We start from the raw sequence: 18,397 nt of genomic DNA, 5'->3' as shown, positions 1-18,397 counted from the left end.
GAGCCCGAAGCCTGGCCCTTCACAGCCATTGGCCCAACCCTTTCAGTTCAGGAACTGGGCAGCAGGCTCACTCCACTTGTGGCCTAGGCCCTCCGACGCTCCCACCCAGAAATGACGACATGGCTAGTGAGGCTGACAGTCTTGCTGTAATTGGGAGAAAATGGGCTGCAGTGCTCTTAGCAGACTGAGTCACCAGCAGCCAAAGTTGGGGTTGTGCAGGCAGCCAAGGTGCTCGGGGCCTCCTGCCTCACATGGTGGAGAGGAGAGGAAGAGAGAGGTCAAATTCTAACCCAGATGGGAAAGTTGGTCCCTGGGGCAGTTTCACTCCCTCTCCTCACTCTCAGGATGGGAGGAAGGGCATGACCTCCCCTCGCTGCCAGTTTTCTTTGGGACAGGCTGGGGAGGGTTTATAAAAATCTCCTGGTGGAGACACAGCCTCCCCCACTGACTCCCTCAGCTGGCCTCTGCTCCCTTCCAGTCACTTCACAGCAGAGTCCAAATCCAGAACCGTGTTTTGTGGGCCTGATGGTGGTGAGGGAGGACAGGGTGGCCAGCCAGAGGCAAGGGGTGGGGGGAACTCAGGGGCAGTGGCCATTCTTAGCAGTTCCAGGAGGGCAGGGCCTTTCTCCCAAGCACCCTGCACAGGTTCAGTGACAGCACTGGCCACCTGCCCTTCCAGGTAGGTTCCAACCCCCCATGGAGTGCCTCAAGTGGAGAGGGCTCAGGCAAGGAAGACCACAAAGATGATGAAGAAGACGATGAGGATGAGGAAGATTTTGACCATGAGCCACCGGTTGGAGGTAACCGACTGAAAGTACTTGAGGATCTCTGAATGGGCGGACTCAACATCCAGCTGGGCTCCCATCACATTCTCGTCGATCCTGGGGATGGGCAGGGAGGAGAGGGAACAGGACACTGGATTAAAAAGCTTGCTACTGAAGCACATTTACTGACATAGGAAGATGGTCACAGTATGTGGGACTAAGAAATGGTTGGGTGCGCTCACTCTGGAGCAAGTCTGCGCCCTTCCCTTCCCCCTTTCCCTCCCGCAGGTGCGTTACGTTTGCCTTTCCCTCTCCTAAGATCCAAAGACCCTTCTTTTGCTTCTGTAACTTGTTTCCTGGAGTCTACTGCACCCCAGCTCCCTCACTTCAACACCTCTGTAATTTTCTAAATAAACTTTCCCTTATTAATTGGAAACAAAGTGTTTATATACAATGTGATCCCATTTTTGTGTATACGTACTTGGGTATATAAAAAAACTCTAGAAGGGTAATATAAACAAGTCTTGACTATGATTTGAAAATCAGCTCCACTCATTTAACCTCAAATCTCATTTTCCTCAAATGAAAAGGAAAGAAAAATGAAGGTAACACACAAAATCTACCTCTCTGGTTGCCACTCTTGAGTTAATAAAGATCAAGTGCCCAACTCATACTAAGAGCCTCCCCAAACGTCAGCTATTATAATTTTTTGCTCATCAGTATTTGTTTTTTAAATTTTTTATTGAATTTACAGTGAAACTTTGGTTCTCAAACTTAATTCATTCTGGAAGGCTGTTTGTGAAGCGGTTTGTTCAAAAAGCGAAATCATTTTTTTCCGATTAGAAATACAGTATTAGCTCTCCCTGGTGTGGCTCAGTGGATTGAGCACTGGCCTGTGAACCAAAAAGTTGCCGGTTCGATTGCCATTCAGGCCACATGCGGGCCAGGTCCCCAGTTGAGGCTGTGCAAGAAGCAACTGATCAATATATCTCTCACACGCTGATGTCTCTCTCCCTCTCTTTCTCCCTCCCTTCCCCTCTCTCTAAAAATAAGTAAACAAAAGTTTCTTTTAAAAAAGAAAAAAAAATACAGTATTAGCATGAAAGTATCATTGGGTCGAAAATTGAAGTCTTGTTCAACGACTGAGACATTTTCTCCATGAACAACCTGGTTGAGAACTGAATTGTTCGAGATGGGGGATGTTTGAGAACTGAGGTTTGACTCTATCAGGGTGACACTGGTTAATAAAATCATATGTTTCAAGTGCACAATTCTATAACACATCATCTGTATATTGTATTGTGTCCACCATCCAAAGTCAAGTCTCTCAGTATTTACTGATTTGTCTTATAAACAGGCATTTGTAATGGGCAGGGACAAATTCATAGGCCATTCCAGTCAGGAAATCCTGGTTCTGAGAGAGACAGGAAGAGAAACTTAGTCATGGGAACAGGAAGTCAGGGAATAAGAAAAGTTCTACATTAGGAGAACACTTCTCTCCAGGGTATAGAGGTCCTCAGAGGAAGGGCAATCTCTTGAGAGACTGCTGAGAAAAAGAAAATATTTCCCAGTCAAGCTGCATATGTAATCTAAAAAAAACCATACAAACCCTGCTCTTTGCAAAGGGAGTCCCTGGGACTCTCACAAGGTGTGAGGATAGAAAAGTTGGCGGAGCCTGGAAATCCAGCTGGAAAGTGAGAGAGGCTGGGCCAGTGGCTGCAAGCCCAAGGTCCTGGGTCAGGAGGGCTTTGAGCTAATCTCTCATGGCTTTCGGCTACAATTACATTTCTTAGTGTGGGTCCATTTGTCATCTCAAATCCAATAAAGCTCACACTGGCTTTGCTGAACAAAAACGGAAAAACAGTAAGTGCAATCTGGCACATGAAAGACTTAAAGTGGGAGTCCATGAATGAAAGTAAAAGAAGGGAACCCTGGTGGTGAAAAAATGATGAATCGATGGGATACTGAGAGGAAAGAGCAGGGGAACTAGATAATGGAAATGAATGGGGCAGAAAGTCAGGGCCTGGGAAGGACGGGGCTGAGGAAAACGGAAAGGGAAAAAGTGTACACGGGGTGGAGGACAAAAAAATGTCTTACAGTGAGAGGAAAACTATAGAGGGAAGAAATCAAGCGTTAGAGGCTGGAGTCTCGCTGAACAGAAAGGGTAAGTCATGAAATTGTTGTGAGAGGCATGGAAAACCAGAGGGCTAGAAAGTGAGTATAAGTTGGAAACCAAAAAAAGGAAGGTTGAACCAAAAAGGACAGTGAGCCCAAGAACTGAAAACATTGTAAGACCATGACTAGATTTCTGAGTTTTGAGTTTCAGTTTCCCCCAAACTTGACAATGACTGAGAATAACTGAGTTATGTTCAAGAGGATATAGAAACTGTCTGGATATAGCTCCATATGGCCAAACTTAGTACTGTAATTAAGAACAATGATGGTGAGTGCCCTGGCCAGTGTGGCCCAGTTGGTGGCAGCATCATCCCATAAACTGAAAGGTTGTGGGTTCGGTGCCCAGTGAGGGCACAAGCCCAGCTTGCACGTTTGATCCCCAGTCAGGGCATGTTCGAGAAGGCAAACAATCAATGTTTCTCTCTCTCGCTCCCTTCTTCCACTCTCCCTAAAAGGAATTAAAAAATGTCCTCAGAGAGGATAAAACAATAAAAAATTAAAGAAAAAGAATGATGGTAATGGATTATAATACACTGATTAAAAAGAAAAAAACTATTATTCCATAGTAATTTTTTTAAAGATTTTATTTTTAGAAAGAGAGGAAGAGAGGAAGAAAGAGGAGGAGAGAAACATCAATGTGTGGTTGCCTCTTGCGTGCCCTCAACTGGGAATTGAACTGGCGACACTTTGGTTCGCAGGCTGGCACTCAATCCATCGAGCCACACAGGCCAGGGCTCCATAGGAATTTTAAAGGCAGAGAGCTCCTTCTCTCCAGAAGAATGCCAGATAATAAACGGAGGACTCAGAGAATTAGAAAATTACCATTTTGCTATACACACAATATCACATGAGTCAGTCAAGGAACATCATGGGGCTGAGAAGCTGGACATTCACACGGACTCAAACTATCACCCGACAGATGACTTAGCCTGCTTGTCATCATCTTAAACAAGTGACCAAACCTGTCATAACCAATAAATGGATAACCTCATCAAGTGCTCACTGACACGACCGCCTATGCAGCCAGCCAAAAATATTTAACCTAAATCTAATCACGAGGATGCACTAAACAGGTACACGTGCAGGACTTTCTATATGAGGCACTCGCCTCTTAAAAAAAAGTCATGTCATGAAACACAAAACAGAAGGCAGACTGAAGGGACATAAATGCAATGTGTGAATGTTGCCCGGGTCTTTAATGGAAGGAAAGAAAAAAAGCTAAAAGCATTTTTTAAAACAGTTGGGTAAATTTAAATACGGACTGAGGACTAAATAGTGCTGGAGGATTGTTCATTTGCTCCGGTACGATATGGTATTGAACTGTTCAGGGGAACACCTGTCCTAGGAGGATGCATGTTTTAGAATTTGCCGATAAAATGTCACGATGTTTACACTTACTCTCAAATGACTCAGAGAAAACCAAAAGAGAACAAGAGGACACAAAGGTGATAAAATGCTAACAGCTGGTGAATCCAGGTGACAGGAATATAGGTGGTTCCTTGTGCTCTCCTCCAACTCTTTTTTTTTTTTTTTTTTTCTTTATTGAGGGAAGGGAGGGAAAGGGGTGCGAGGTAAGAGAAAAACTCCTGGAGGGCCCGTAGGAGCAAGGGAAGGCAGGGAGAGGGGGCAAAGGGGAGAGGGGGAGAGGCGTGGAGACTCCCAGTCACCCAGAAGGGCCTGTGGGAAGTGCCTCCTGTTTTTTCCTCCCAACCCTTCTGTAGTTTGAAAACTTTAATTTACAAATTGGGGTGGAGGGCAATGACTGAGTAACATTATATCAAAAATTTGTATATCTTAGAAAAAGAATCACCTGTCTCAAAAATGCAAATTCTTAGGTCTCACCTCCGGAGATTTTAGGGTGGAGCCAAGGAAATCTACATCCTATAGAACTTTGGGCTCTAATCAGTGGTTACCAGAGAGGGTGCACAAATCCAGATCCACTGGCATCCAGAAAGCAAACATAAGAATGTCTATAGCTGTTTTTTGAATTATCTTTTCAAAAATTTTATTTTTTTTAAATGCTCACCCAAGATTATGTTTATTGATTTTTGAGAGAGGAAGAGAGACCTCAATGTGAACGAGACATCGACTGCCTGCCTCCCATACACACCCTGACTGCCCGCAACCTAGGCATGTGCCCTGCCTGAGAATGGAACCCACCGCCTCTGGTGTACGGGATGACGCTCCAACTCACTGAGCCGCCTGGCCAGGGCTACCTTTTATTCTTTCTGCTACTGTAAAATTCCTTCTGAGCCACTGAGGTCACAGTGATGGCACTGATCAATCCAGCCCTCGGTCTAAGCAACACCTTAGGGTCCTTGCCTCACGCTTCCTTTTCCCAATGGCATTCCACTCACAACCACGAGTCTGAATCTCCCAAGTGTGAGGCCAGGATCCTATTCTCCACACCAGGCCTGATTAAGTAAATGAGGCTGCTAATGTGTCAGTGTTGGGGAACCTGCTCATACTAATGTGTTTACCCAGTTTCACATGATCAACAACACAGGGTAAAAGTGCTCTACTGCTAGGCCCTGGCTGGGTGGCCCGACTGGCTGGCGCGTCATCCTGTGCACCGAAAGGCTGCGGGCTGGATTCCAGTTAGGGCACATACCTAGCTTCAGGGTTCATCCCTGGTCAGGGCGTAGTGGAGGCAACAGATTGATGCTTGTCTCTCCCTCCCTCTCTCTAAAATCAATAAACAGCCCTGACTGGGTGTGGCTCAGTTGGCTGGGTGTCATCCCCAAAAGTGAAGGGTCACTAGTTTGATCCCCAGTCAGGGCACATGCCTGGGCTGCATGTACGGTCACAATCGATGTTTCTCTTTCATACGGATGTTTCTCTCCCTTTCTCCCTCCGTTCCCCTCTAAGAATAAATAAATAAAATCTTTAAAAATAAATAAAATCAATAAACATATCTTTGGATGAGGATTTTTTTTTTTTTTTTTTTTTTTTTTAAGTGCTCTGCTAGCCCTGGCTGGTGTGGCTCAGTGGACTGGGTGTCAGCCATGAACTAAAAGGTTGCTGGTTCAATTACCGGTCAGGGCACATACCTGAGTTGCAGGCCAGGTCCCCAGTCAGGGGCATGCAGGAGGCAACCAGTCGATGTTTCTCTCCCTCTCTATCTCCCTCCCTCCCTCCCCTCTCTCTAAAAATAAATTAATTAAAAAAAAAAAAAAAAAAGGCACTCTGCTAGGTGCTGTGGGGAATACAATCCAACCAGGACTGGATGCTGCCAAAGGCATAAGGCCAGGCAGACAGGAATGTGTGCATCCGCGGGTTCCTCAAAGGTCCCAGGCCTCCTCTTTCCCATTCTCTCCACTAACGGCCTTTTCTTCTTACTGAACTGGAAGACTAAAGTAGCCTGAGACCGACCACCCCCCCAACATCTGTGAAACATATTCCACTTTCCCACCTATCACTAGTTTTTTTTTTTTTTTAATTTTGGAGATCTAATCGGCTTTATTCAACATTTCATGGCTCTTGCAGCATCCCACCTAGCAAGTAGAAAGGAGCTCCCCATCACCAGCTCTTCTTAAAGCCAAGCCCACCACGTATGCACTGCAGCCACTTCTTCTTACCTTCTCAGAACATAATTTCAAGAATTCAATCCCCTTGCTCCTGTATCATCAATTTTTATTTTTCTGTTGGATCATCCCCCCTAGCACACACACACACACACACACACACTTTGATTTTCTCCCATCCTTAAAAAAAAAAAAAAAAAAAAAAAAAAAAACAAAAAAAGACCTCTTGGCTCCCACTGGGCAAACTGGGAATAGTCTGAGCACTGAAAATAATCATTATCCTAACTGACTGCAATCCAAAAAATAAAAACCTTAAGCCCATAATGATGCTCAGAAGACAAAACAAAAACACTGTGGTCACTACTTGCAGCAAATGCTACCTCAACTGCTTACTCTGAAAAGAAGAAAATAATTATGGTTTTTGTCTAGCTTAATTAAGAGAAACTTCAGCTGTCATTAATAAAGGAAAGCTCTTCTTTACACTAAATAATGTATCCCAATGAGATACACTGATTCAGACAAGCATCATAAATGGGTGCTAGAGACATTAGGTAGATTTTTATGGGACAGGGCGTCACAGAGTGCCCTAAATGACTTGCTGACTGCAAAAAAGGAAGTGTTCTTTTAAAAGGAAACTATCTGTCATTATCTTAATCAAGTGATCATATTTATTTTCATTGATATAGGGGCAATCTGACATTAAATGTCCCTAATGACATGAAATTTGATACGTATATTGAATATATTCCCAGAAAAAGAGAACAAAAAGAGGAAAAAAAATATTTGAAGAAATAATAGCCAGACATTCCCTAAATTTGTGATAGACATAAATTTACATATTCAAGAAGCCCAGAGAACCCTAAGCAGGATAAATTCAAAGACAATTGCATCAAGACACATCAATAACCCTGGCTAGTGTGGCAGGATGGGTTGGGTGTCATCCTACAAACCAAAAGGTCACCAGTTCAATTCCAGGTCGGGGCACATGTCTGCACTGTGGGCCAGGTCCCTGGTTGGGGGTGTGTAAGAGGCAACCAATTGATGTTTCTCTCACACATTGATGTTTCCCTCTTTCTCTGTCCCTTCCCTTCTCTCTAAAAATAAATAAATAAAATCTTCAAAATAAAAAAGACACATAAATAGTTAACTGCTGAAAATTAGAGATAAGAAAAAAAAAAAAATGAAGCAGCCAGAGAAAAACACAAAGCCCCAGCTGGTGTGGCTCAGTGGCTTGAGTGCTGGGCTGCAAATCGAAACATCGCTGGTTCGATTCCCAGTCAGGGCACATGCCTGGGTTTGGAGTATGCAAGAGGCAACAGATTGATGTATCTTGCACACTGATGTTTCTCTCCCTCTCTTTCCCTGTGTTGCCCTCTCTAAAAGTAAATAAATAAAATCTCAGAAAAAGGAAACACATTACATACAATTAAAATGACCACTGGCTTCTCATTAGGATCAAGAAACCAAAAGACAGTAGAGTGATATATGCATAATGCTTAAAGAATAAAACTGTAAACCCAAAATTCCGTACCCAAGGAAAATATCCTTCACAAATGAAGGGACTACTGAACTGTACACCTGAAACTAATACAAAATAATACTGAATGTAAACTGCAATTGAAAAAAAAATTTTTTTTAAAGAATGAAGGTGAAATAGAGGTATTTTTAGTTGAAAGGAAAGTAGAAGAACTTTTTGCCCGCAGATATGCCATATAGGAAACGCTGAAGCTCTTCAGATTCAAGGGCAGTGATACCAGATGGAAACTGGGTACGAAGAAAGGAATGACGAGTACTGCAAACGGTAAAAACATGAGTAAATATAAAGGCCATTTTCTCCTCTTAATTCCTTTCAACTTTAAAACAAAAAATAGAATATCATATTGTGGGATTTATGAAGTACATCGGTGCAACAAATATGACATGAGCATAATGGATGGAGGAGAGGGCTGCACAGTTCTTACATTTTATCTGAAGCTGACTGGGAAGTTAATGATGCATGTTGTAATCCCGACAACAAAAGCAAAGATACATAGCTAAAATACCAATCAAATCTGTGGAATTCTAAAAAAAAACTGAATTGTTCAAAGGAAGGCAGGAAAGAAGGAACAGAGGAATAAATAACAAAAAGCAAAAATAGCAAATATGAACATGGTAAGCCGAAATCCAACCTTAACAAAAGTTACATTAAATGTTAACGAACTAAACACCTCAATTAAATCTGTGGCTCCCATCTTTGCTTGGCCTAAAAGCAAAATCTGTCACAGCTGATCAGTCTTATTTCAACTCGTTTTCCTTTCCGGGCTCCTAGGACTCCACACTCAATTATGTTTTCTTCCTACCTCATCAGCTGTCCTCCTGTTCCGTCTCCCCGCAGTGGAGTTTGGGGAAGCACTCAGTGCTTAATCCTCTTTACAGACACCCCTTACCCAGTTTCAAAGTCCAGTTCTGCCTGCTCTTGAACCAGACCTGTCTCATAAACCCCTTATCTCCACCTGCCTGCTCACTGTCACCACTGAGATGTCTAACTGTCCACTTCTGATTAGACATGTCCAACAGTGAAGTTGTTTTCTGCCTAAGCCTTCAAGTAAAGTCCTATTTCTTTTTTTTTTTTAGAGGTTTTTATGAAAAAAATTTTTTTTAGAAAAGGGAGAGAGAGAGAGAGAGAAACATTGATGTGTGATAGATACATCAATTGGCTGCCTGTTGCACACCCCCAACTGGGGACCTGACCCGCAACTTAGGCATGTGCCCTGAACGGGACTCGAACTGACGACCTTTCGGTTTGCAGGCTGGCAATCAGTCCACTGAGCCATACCAGCCAGGGCTATTTTTATTCAATTTTAGAGAGGGGAAGAGAAGGAGAAAGAGAGGGAGAGAAACATTGATGTGAGAGAGAAACATCAACTGGTTGCTTCTCATAGGTCCCCAACTGGGGACCTGGCCTACAACCCAGGCATGTGCCCTGACTGGGAATCGAACAGGCGACCTCTCAGTTCACAAGCTGGCATTCAATCCACTGAGCCACACCAGCTAAGACCAGCTCTATTTCTAGTGAAGGCCATGAATCTCTTCAGTTGCTTCTATCAAAAGCCTGAAGTTATCATCATAAACCTCTTTTTCTCTCACACAACATTTAGTTTATCAGGTAATTGGTCCTGTTGATTCTATCTTCAAAATACATCAGGCTCCAGCTACTCACCACCTTGGTCCCAGCCATTGTCACCTCTTGCCTAGATTACTGCAAAGGCCTTGTCACCTAAATCCCTGCTCCTATCCTAGGCCCCTACAGTCTGTTCTGACTATAGCAACTGAATGATCCTTTTAAAATATAAGTCAGATAATGTAACGTTTAGTCTAAACCCTGCAATGGCTCCTTATGTCATTCAGAGTGAAAGCCAAAGCCTCACATGGCTTTAAAAGGCGCCACATGACCTGGCCTCTCATTTCTCCTCTGACCTTACCTGTACTACTTTCCTTCTCATTGTCCCAGCTGCGGTGGCCTCTGTGTTGTCTTTTAACTCACCACACATACTCCTGTGCGAAGGCCTTCACGCTGGTTCTTCCCTCAGCCTGGTATACAGTACCTCCCCAGATACCTACCTGGCAAACTCCCTTACATTCTCCCAAATCTAGATTAAATGTCACCTTCTTAATAGGGTCACCCTTAATCGTCCTATTTAAGATTACAGCTTGTGCCTGGCCAGGTAGCTCCATTGGTCAGAGCATTGTCCCAATACACCAAGGTTGTGGGTTCGATCCCCAGTCAGGGCCCATACAAGAAATATAAGAACAATGAATGAATGCACCAATGTTTCTCTCTCTCTGTACCCCCCTTCCTCTAACTCTAAAAAAAAAAAAAATTTACAACTTGCCTCTCCAAAACTAGCTTTCTGGTTTAATTTAGCTTACTCTAATTTTACTTATAGCATTTTTCACTGGGAAAAAACATACTGGACCACTTACTTATTATGTGTATTTTTAAATGATATTTTTATTTGTTTTTAGAGAGGGGGAAGGGAGGGAGGGAGAGAAGCACTGAAGTGCAAGAGATGCATCAATCTGTTGCTTCTCGTGTGCCCCCAACAGGGACCTGGGCCGAAACCCAGGCAAGTGCCCTGACTGCAAATCAAACCGGCGACCTTTTGGTTCACAGGCCAGCACTCAATCCACTGAGCCACACCAGCCAGGGTTATTATGTGTATTTTTAATAACTGATCTCTCCTACCAGGCTGTAAGTTCTACAAGGGCATGGATTCTTTTCTTTGTCCAAGGCTGTATCTGTATCTCTATAACCAAGCGATTATCAACCTTTTTCATCTTATGGCACACATAAATTAATTACTAAAATTCTGCAGCACACCAAAAAATATATTTTTTGCCAATCTGACTAAAACTATAGATATAATTTGATTCATTCACACTGAACAGTTATTGTTGTGTTGGCTGTCATCATTTTTTTTATTTGACAATCTAGGGGAAAAGAGGTCAGTATCCCTGACTAAATAGTCAGGTACTGCATGTTTAAAAAATTTTTGTGGCTCACCACTTGAAAATTGCGGAATGAATGCTAAGTGACAGAGGACAGAAGCGGATGAGGCGTCTTACACAGCAGGTGGCGCCAGAGGAGCAGAGGCAGAGCTCTGCCCATCCCCCTCGGCCTCATCTTGTACCTGTCTGTACCTGCTCACTACCTTCTAGCCACACTGGTCTCCTTGATTCTCGAGTACAGCAAGAATGCGCCATCACAGGGCCTGCGCACTGGCTGTCCGCACTGCCTAGAATACTCGCTCTCTTTTCTGTGCGTGGCTGGATCCCTCCTGTCATCCAGGTGTCTGCTTCAGTCATCATCCGCTTGTCTCCTTCCGAACAGCCCTCCCTCCCACCCAATCCGATACACCTGGGTAGTCACTTTCTTGACATATCATCCTGCTCTAACTCTCGGTATAGTCCTTTCACCACCTGAAAACTTCTTGTCAGTTCTTTTTAACAGCTGTCCTCACCTGCCCTGCTGAATTCCACACACGCACTACGAAAGTTAAACTCCATGAAATAGAGACTTCGCTGTTCAACTCACTGCTGTGCGCTCAGCACCTAGAACAGTGCCTGACACGGAACAGGTGCTCAATAAACACTTGCTGACTAGATGGAGGCAGGTGAACTGGGCCCTGTGGGTGGGCAGCATTCGCTCTGCTCCCCCGAAGGGCTGCTCCTGGGCTGCCGACCCACAAGCAGGAGAAGGCTCCTCTGTCTGGGGTGAGAGAGAGCAGGAGTCTCACCTCTGAATGGTTTCTTCCTGCTCCTTAACCATGTGCGCCAGCTGCTGAAAGATGGAGCCCAGCTCTACGATTGTGGACTCGATGTTCTGCATGGTGTCTGCCCGGCTCTGAATGTAGGAATCCTTCAGAGGAGAGAGCATGCACATGAGCACGGGGGTCTTCTCCAGGGCAGGGCCTGCCTCTTTAGGACCCTCCCAGCTTGCCGCTTCACCCACAGCACATTCCCAACCCTCGCTTGTGGCCCACAGAGCACAGAGGGGACACTCCTCCTCCCCAGCTGTGAGCCTGGGTACCTGCTCGTCAATGAGCTGTAGCTGCTGGCTGGTCCGAGAGTCCACCATGTCAATGGCCACATCCCCAGAGGCACGAGACTCTGCCCCCAAAACCACAGCACCTCCCCCTGGAGGAAGAAAGAAGACATGGCACTTTTTATTGGTTAAAAGCAGTTGCAAAGCCCACATGCTCTGGATTTGAATCCCAGCTCTGGCACTTCCTAGCCTTGTGACCCTGGGCAAGTTATTTAACCCCTCTGAGCCTCAGTTTCCTCACCTGTAAAATGGGGAATAATGATAGTTGCTTTCTCAAAGGGTGGTTGTGAAAATTAAAATTAGAGAATGTGAATAAGTGAGTATACAAAAGATATTAGTAACTGTCATTCTTCTGAACATGACTGAATTCATCCCCAACAGCGAGAATGTGGGAGACTAAGTATGGATCATGAATGCCAGCAATCAGATTTGACCCCCAAGAGATAAAGCCTAGCCACTTCCTTGCCCCTCTATTCCCCCACCCAGCCACTGCCCTTAGAAGGCGCCATCACAACGGGAGTAACAAGTCTTAGCCCTCAGGACTCCCCATACTGCCTGTGACTTACCCAGGTGGTTGGGGGCAAGGGGCAGGGCTGACACAGGTGCTCGGGAGAACTGCTCCCGCCGGCTCCTCTGCTGCTTCAGGTTCTGGGGTTGGGGAAGAAATGCAAAGGTCCTGAGGCCTCTGGAAAGCAGGCGTGTTAGAGGTCCCTCCTGTCGGCCCAGGACCCAGTTGCCCTTGTTCCTGTCTCTTTCCCATTTCCCTCTTGGACCCTTGCCCCCCGCTTCCTATCCCTCCTACACAGATCCTTCTCACCTCTGTCCTCACTTCTAAAACAGATTTGAAGTCATTGGACATGGAGGCCAACTTTGACTAGAAGAAAGAGAGAGAGGGTCAGCCAAAGGAAGAAATACCTTCTTCCCTTTTGTCTCCCTGTCCCCTGCCCCCAGGTCCCACCTGCAGGGAAACCACAATGGTGTTGGAATGGGTTTGCAGGTGCCGGCCGCTCTGGCTGCCCTTGGCCCTCACGAAATCCTGAAGCTGGGCGATTTGTTTGTTGAGGCTGTTGATGTCCTGGTGAAAGAGCCAACAGAAAAACAGTATCAGCCAAGGAGTCCTCAGCCAGTGTCTCTCCCACCCAATTCTTCTGGCAGGGAGGCCAGAATGGGAGTTCCTAGCAACTGTTGCTAGTCAGACCAAAGGGCCTACTGGGATTTTGCAATTTTGCAGTTTTCTCAGGTTCATTCCCTGCAGAGAGCCAAAAGGTGAAATGTGGCCTCATCCATTCATACATAAATGACTTGTTTACCCTCTCTATCCTACTGCCCTACTCCAGACCATAGGCCAAACTCATGGTCACAGAACCACTTTAAAGGGTCAGAATCTTGTGCTCGCTTCGGCAGCACATATACCAAAGGGTCGGAATCTTGCCCTGGGTGGCATGGCTCAGTGGGTTGAGTGTCATCCCCTCAAGCCATAGGTCACTGGTTCGATTCCTGGTCAGGGTACACACCTGGGTTGCAGGCCTGGTCACCCGTTGGGGTGCTTGCAAAAGGCAACTGATCAATGCTTCTCTCACACATCAGTGTTTCTCTCCCTCTCTTTCTCCCTCTTTTCTCCTCTTTCTAAAATAAATAAATATGACCAACAAAGCACCTGTGTAATACTCAGGAGAAAAGAAGAGTCAAAAAAAGAAAAAGAAAGAAGAAGAGTCAAAGGCAACATGGTTTTCCAAAAGCATCAGTGAAACAATTTCTATATACAGAATTCCTGTTAAAAATTATCACTGCAAGAACGAAAGCTGTGACTTGTTCAAGGTCACACACAATGAGTAGCACAGCCAGGCTTTCTACACCAGGCCCACTCCCCACCCCACCCTGCCAAGGGCCACATGGGAGGCCACCAGAGAATGGCAGAGAAAGCTTGGTCCAGGGCAGCCAGCCAGGGAGGAATTAGAGGAAGAGGAAAAGGGGGAGGGGAAAGAGGACTAGAACAGTGAGTTCAAGAAAAAGTCTAGATGAAAAACTAGATCAGGAAACGCCTAGAGTCACTCCAATGGTCTCCCCAATTTGTATCCCATCCCTAACCATTCTCTTAAGACTCTTGGATGCTTCCCACTGCTGCCTGGTCTGTCACTTTGGAAAGTTACAGCCTCCTCAGACCTATACGTCCAAAGCTGCAGTTCAGGTTTTTTCCACATAATACCCCCTCTCCCAGGTTCCAGCTTAGGAAATGGCACCACTCCCTACCTGGTGTGGCTCAGTTGGTTAGAGCATGGTCCCAATATGCTAAGATTGCGGGTTCGATCCCGTCAGGGCACATACAAGAAGTGACCGATGAATGCATAACTAAGAGGAACAACAAGTTGATGTCTGTCTCTCTCTCTTTCAAATAAATCAGAAAGAATTTTTTAAATAAAAAAATTAAAAATAAAAATAAAGTAGGCCCCTACGCGGAGTTACCTTTTTTTTAAAAAAGATTTTATTTATTTATCTTTAGAGAGAAGGGAAGGGAGGGAGAAAGGGAGGGAGAGAAGCATCAATGTGTGGTTGCCTCTCACATGCCCTCAATGGGGTACCTGGCCTGCAACCCAGGCATGTGCCCTGACCGGGAATCAGACCAGCGGCTCTTTGGTTCATAGGCCAGCGCTCAATCCGCTGGGCTGCACCTGCCAGGGCCTCATGTTCTATCCTTACTGTATTGCGATGGGAAAGAGAGGAACCACCACTATAGACCTGTGCTTTACCAGCGTCTTTGAGACAGAACTGACATCCAGGCCCTAATCATCTTTGCATCCCATGGCATTCAGAGTGACTCCACACTCTTTAGCAAGATCCGCAGTGACCTTCACACCTCGCCACCAATCTACCTTTACAGCCTCATCTGCCAAGTACTCACTCAGTCAACAAAAACTGAGTACCTGCCAAATACCAGACACTGTTGTAGGCATTTGGGATACATCTGGGAACAAGCAGGAAGAAACAAATCCCTGCCCTTGTGGCACTTACATTATTATTATTTTTTTTTTTTTTTTGAGGGAGAATGAGGTAGGTGGGTGGGAATGGAAGCAAGCGATAAGCATAGTAAGTTCATTATAGAGAATGTCAGAATGTATGAAGTGCTGTAAAAGAAGAACAGAGCAAGGCAAGGGAGATCAGAGTTTTGGTTGCTGGATTATTAAGCAGCACAATCAGGGTGGGCCTCCCTGGGCAGGCAACATCTGAGCAAAGACTTCCACTTTCCTTTTTATAAGCCATCTCTCTGCACACAGTTTTCTCTTTTTTAATAAATCTGCCTCTAAACAGGCCCTGAAACCAGGTCAGATTGGACCTTCTCTATAAAATCTTTTCTAGTGTTCCCGGACTAGCTTATTCATCTTTTTGTAAAATCTTTCCTGTACCCTCACCTCCTACTCAAGTAAGTCTGAGTTTATAAGACAAAATCCTTGAAGGCGGAGTCTCGCCTCATGTCTGTGAGACAAGTGCCTAGCACAGTGCCTTGTACAAAACAGGTGATCAGTAAGTATCGGCTAAGCCAGTGGATGAACCAGATGTCTGAGGCTCCCTCTAGAAACTTGCTCTGGGCCGCTGCGGGAATGGAAATGATGGAAGTGATCTGACTGAAGATCTGGGCTCTCTCCATAGCTGGTAGCTCACCTGTTTGATGATATAAGTTAGCTCCTCAATTTCCACTGCTTTATCGTCAAAGAGGGACTTTCGCTTTGCCACTGCAGAGATAAACAAGAAGCCATGACGGGTGACATCCAAGACAAGGCTCAGGGAGTACGGATCCTCCACCCTTGCTGGTTCACTGCTCCACCTCCGAAACACCCCAAGGGCACTCACAGATGGTCAGCTTCTCCAGCTTGGCAAATGTGTTGCTGAGGTCTTTCCCAATGCGCCTGCAAGCAAGCATGAGGGACAACGCTGTGGGTGAGGGCAGTGGAGGGTGTATTCCCACGTTAGCTCCAGCACAACAAACCCCAGCCCTCACAGCCAAGGTCACCAAAGGCAAGCCTACTTCTCCTCAGGCCCTGTATCAGCCCACCACATAACCTCTCCAACTCACTTGGCCATGAGAGTGAATTCGCTGCGCTGCCGAACAGCATGCAGAGCCGGTTTGTTCGTCTGTATTCCATTCTGAAAAGCAACGTCAGGAGGTGAAACTTCAGCTCCCCCTCCCCATTACCCGCTTTCACTCATCTCAGGTGTCCACTAAACTCTTTCTAGTGCTGATGGTGTCCTCCCCCAGACGGTCTAATTGTAGGACCAGTAGTGGTAGCAGTAGCAGTAGTAACAGTAGTTTAGAGGCGAAATTTGAAGACAAGTAGACCTGGGTTCAAATCTTGACTCCGTCACTTACTAGCTGGGGAGTTTGGGGCAAGTTACTTAAAGCACTCGGAATCTACCTCCTCGTCTATAAAATGAAGACAATCCACACACCTCCTACTGTTGTTGGTAAGATTAAAAAACATAAGGACTAGAGAGTATTTTAGCCAAAACGCTGGCACACTGTGAACACTGAAGAAATGGTAGCTCCCATTACCATTCCAGTCTTCTGATCAGGGGATCAAAGATAGCTGGAAAGCTCTTGGAGATCATATAGAAGAGCAGTTGTTAACGAGAGCTGAGCAGTAGAAATACTTAAAATTACAGTCTCTCAGGTCCTACCTAGATTCAGGAAGTCTGGATCATGACGAGGGAATACAATTTTTTTAAAAAACCCTTCAAATTGATTTTGATAGGAATTAGTTATGTACGGCTGAAAACTCCCTTCCTTGTACAGGTATAAAAACTGAGGCCCAACTACCTCCCCCGTGGTCACAGAGAAAACTTGTGGCAGAACCACACCAGAACTAAAACTCAAAGTGCCTTCTCTAGGTTAAGGGCTCTTTCTTGGACCTTATATTCCCAAACCAAATACATCGCAGCCGCCTCTCAGCCTGAGATAATCCTTTAGAAACAGCAACCCTACTTTCCAGGGGATGCCTCACACCCAAAAAGTACGCTTGCCTCTGGGTAGCTTGCGCACCTGTTAGAGCCTACCGCGCGCACCCTCCAAGCCTGATCCGCTCTGTCAGGTTCCCGCAAGGAATTTCAGTCAACAGCGCTGGGGGACACACAGCCTCTCCCAGATCTGAGCAAAGCTCACCCCTGCCTCTCCCACTCCCGGTCCTTACCTGACGGCTCTGCAGGGATTTGCAGGCAGACAGGAACTCCTGGGTCCGATCCCGGCAAGACATGGTGTCGGGAAGGGGAGGGACCAGGGCCACTGGGGTGGGCACCGGGGCGATGTCGCTGCTGCTACTGCCAGCAGTTGCGGGGGACAGGACTTGTGTCTTTGAGAGACCCAGGTAGACACCCTGATCCGTGTTTTTAGACCCGTAGCGTTTCCGCGGGATCATTGAGACGCATAACCTCCGGCTGTTGTGGAGGGGAGAGTGTCATTCCCCAGGCCTTTTCCCCACAAATTCCCCCCCAACCAGCAAATTCTTGGGCCCCAAAGCCACCCGCAGATCCTAGGGCCGGACGGCAACAGGCAGGGCCCAGCTTCCTTTCCGGCCTAAGCCATTCCCCCCCTCATTCTTCTTCCAACTTGGCTCGGGCAGCCAGAGCTAGGGTCGGGGCCCTGAAGCAGAGACTGGGCCAAAGGCCGGTCCTGTGGTCCTGAGGCTCCAGCCCGGCCGGTGCGACTGCCCCAGGCCGTAACTAGGTCCTTTTGGATCCACGGGCTCCTTCAACTCCTCAGGGAGAAATGGTAACGGACCTTCTGAGGGGAACACACTTCGGTGGGCGGAGGTGGGGAAAAAAAAATCTCTGGGTGTTTATTTGAAACAGGAAGTCCCACCTCCCCAAGCCCCGCCTTCTACGGGACTGTAACTACTGACTAGCTAATACCGACATCTTTCTCGATAGAGGCTTTCCTGATTGGACACCGAGGTATTCGCTCACCCGCAGCCGGGCAGCAGGACTTGTCCACTCGGTTCTAGTTCCCTTCCCCCCTCCCTTGGCCGCCTCAGGAAAGCTGCTGCCGGGAGCTGACGGGGCGGCCAGACCGCTCTCAGAACAAGTCCTACCTCCTTTCCGCCGCCTGCCGCCTGCCGCCTGCCCGTCGCCGCCACAGTCTTCTGGGTCGGCACCGCCTCTTTCCCCCGCGCGGAAGCCTCGGAAACTCGACCAAAGGCTAGAGGCCGCCACGTCACCCACTCATAGCCCCACCCCTAGTGACTAGAGGGCGGTGCCACGCCTTTTCGAGCCCGGCAACGCCGAGGCACGCCCCCCACTCCCATAGAAGAACGACTCCGTTCTCCCATTGGCTAGACCGCCGCCGTGACCCCCGCCCCCTAGGA

General features: G+C 46.5%; 1 protein-coding gene across 2 annotated transcripts; it reads right to left on the bottom strand.

The window, feature by feature from the left end:
- Positions 1-127: 127 nt before the first annotated feature.
- Positions 128-18,272, bottom strand: STX5 (syntaxin 5). 2 transcript variants are annotated; one of them, XM_090260084.1, is made up of 11 exons: positions 18,125-18,272; positions 17,228-17,471; positions 16,117-16,187; positions 15,894-15,949; positions 15,705-15,775; positions 13,006-13,122; positions 12,865-12,921; positions 12,614-12,695; positions 12,033-12,139; positions 11,740-11,861; positions 128-881 (listed from the first exon to the last, which is right to left on the bottom strand). In XM_090260084.1, the coding sequence occupies exons 2-11, from the start codon at positions 17,450-17,452 to the stop codon at positions 722-724; spliced, it is 1,068 nt and encodes a 355-aa protein (XP_090116210.1). In that variant the 5' UTR covers positions 17,453-17,471; positions 18,125-18,272; the 3' UTR covers positions 128-721. The 2 variants fall into 2 exon arrangements, with proteins under 2 accessions (XP_090116210.1, XP_090116218.1); XM_090260092.1 differs by lacking the exon at positions 18,125-18,272 and adding an exon at positions 17,815-17,867.
- Between the last annotated feature and the right edge of the window lie 125 nt (positions 18,273-18,397).

The sequence above is a fragment of the Furipterus horrens genome, unplaced genomic scaffold, assembly GCF_987537825.1.
Source record: "Furipterus horrens unplaced genomic scaffold, mFurHor1.1.pri manual_scaffold_2, whole genome shotgun sequence".
Classification (NCBI taxonomy): domain Eukaryota; kingdom Metazoa; phylum Chordata; class Mammalia; order Chiroptera; family Furipteridae; genus Furipterus; species Furipterus horrens.
Note: the sequence above shows the minus strand (reverse complement) of the source record. Positions and strands in the feature narration are given on the sequence as shown.

Coding starts and splice junctions, on each gene's coding strand:
- STX5 (XM_090260084.1), bottom strand. CDS start 17,452: ATGATCCCGCGGAAACGCTACGGGTCTAAAAACACGGATCAGGGTGTC. Junction 16,188..17,227: donor AATCCCTGCAGAGCCGTCAG/GTAAGGACCGGG, acceptor GTTGCTTTTCAG/AATGGAATACAGACGAACAA. Junction 15,776..15,893: donor GCTGGAGAAGCTGACCATCT/GTGAGTGCCCTT, acceptor TTATCTCTGCAG/TGGCAAAGCGAAAGTCCCTC.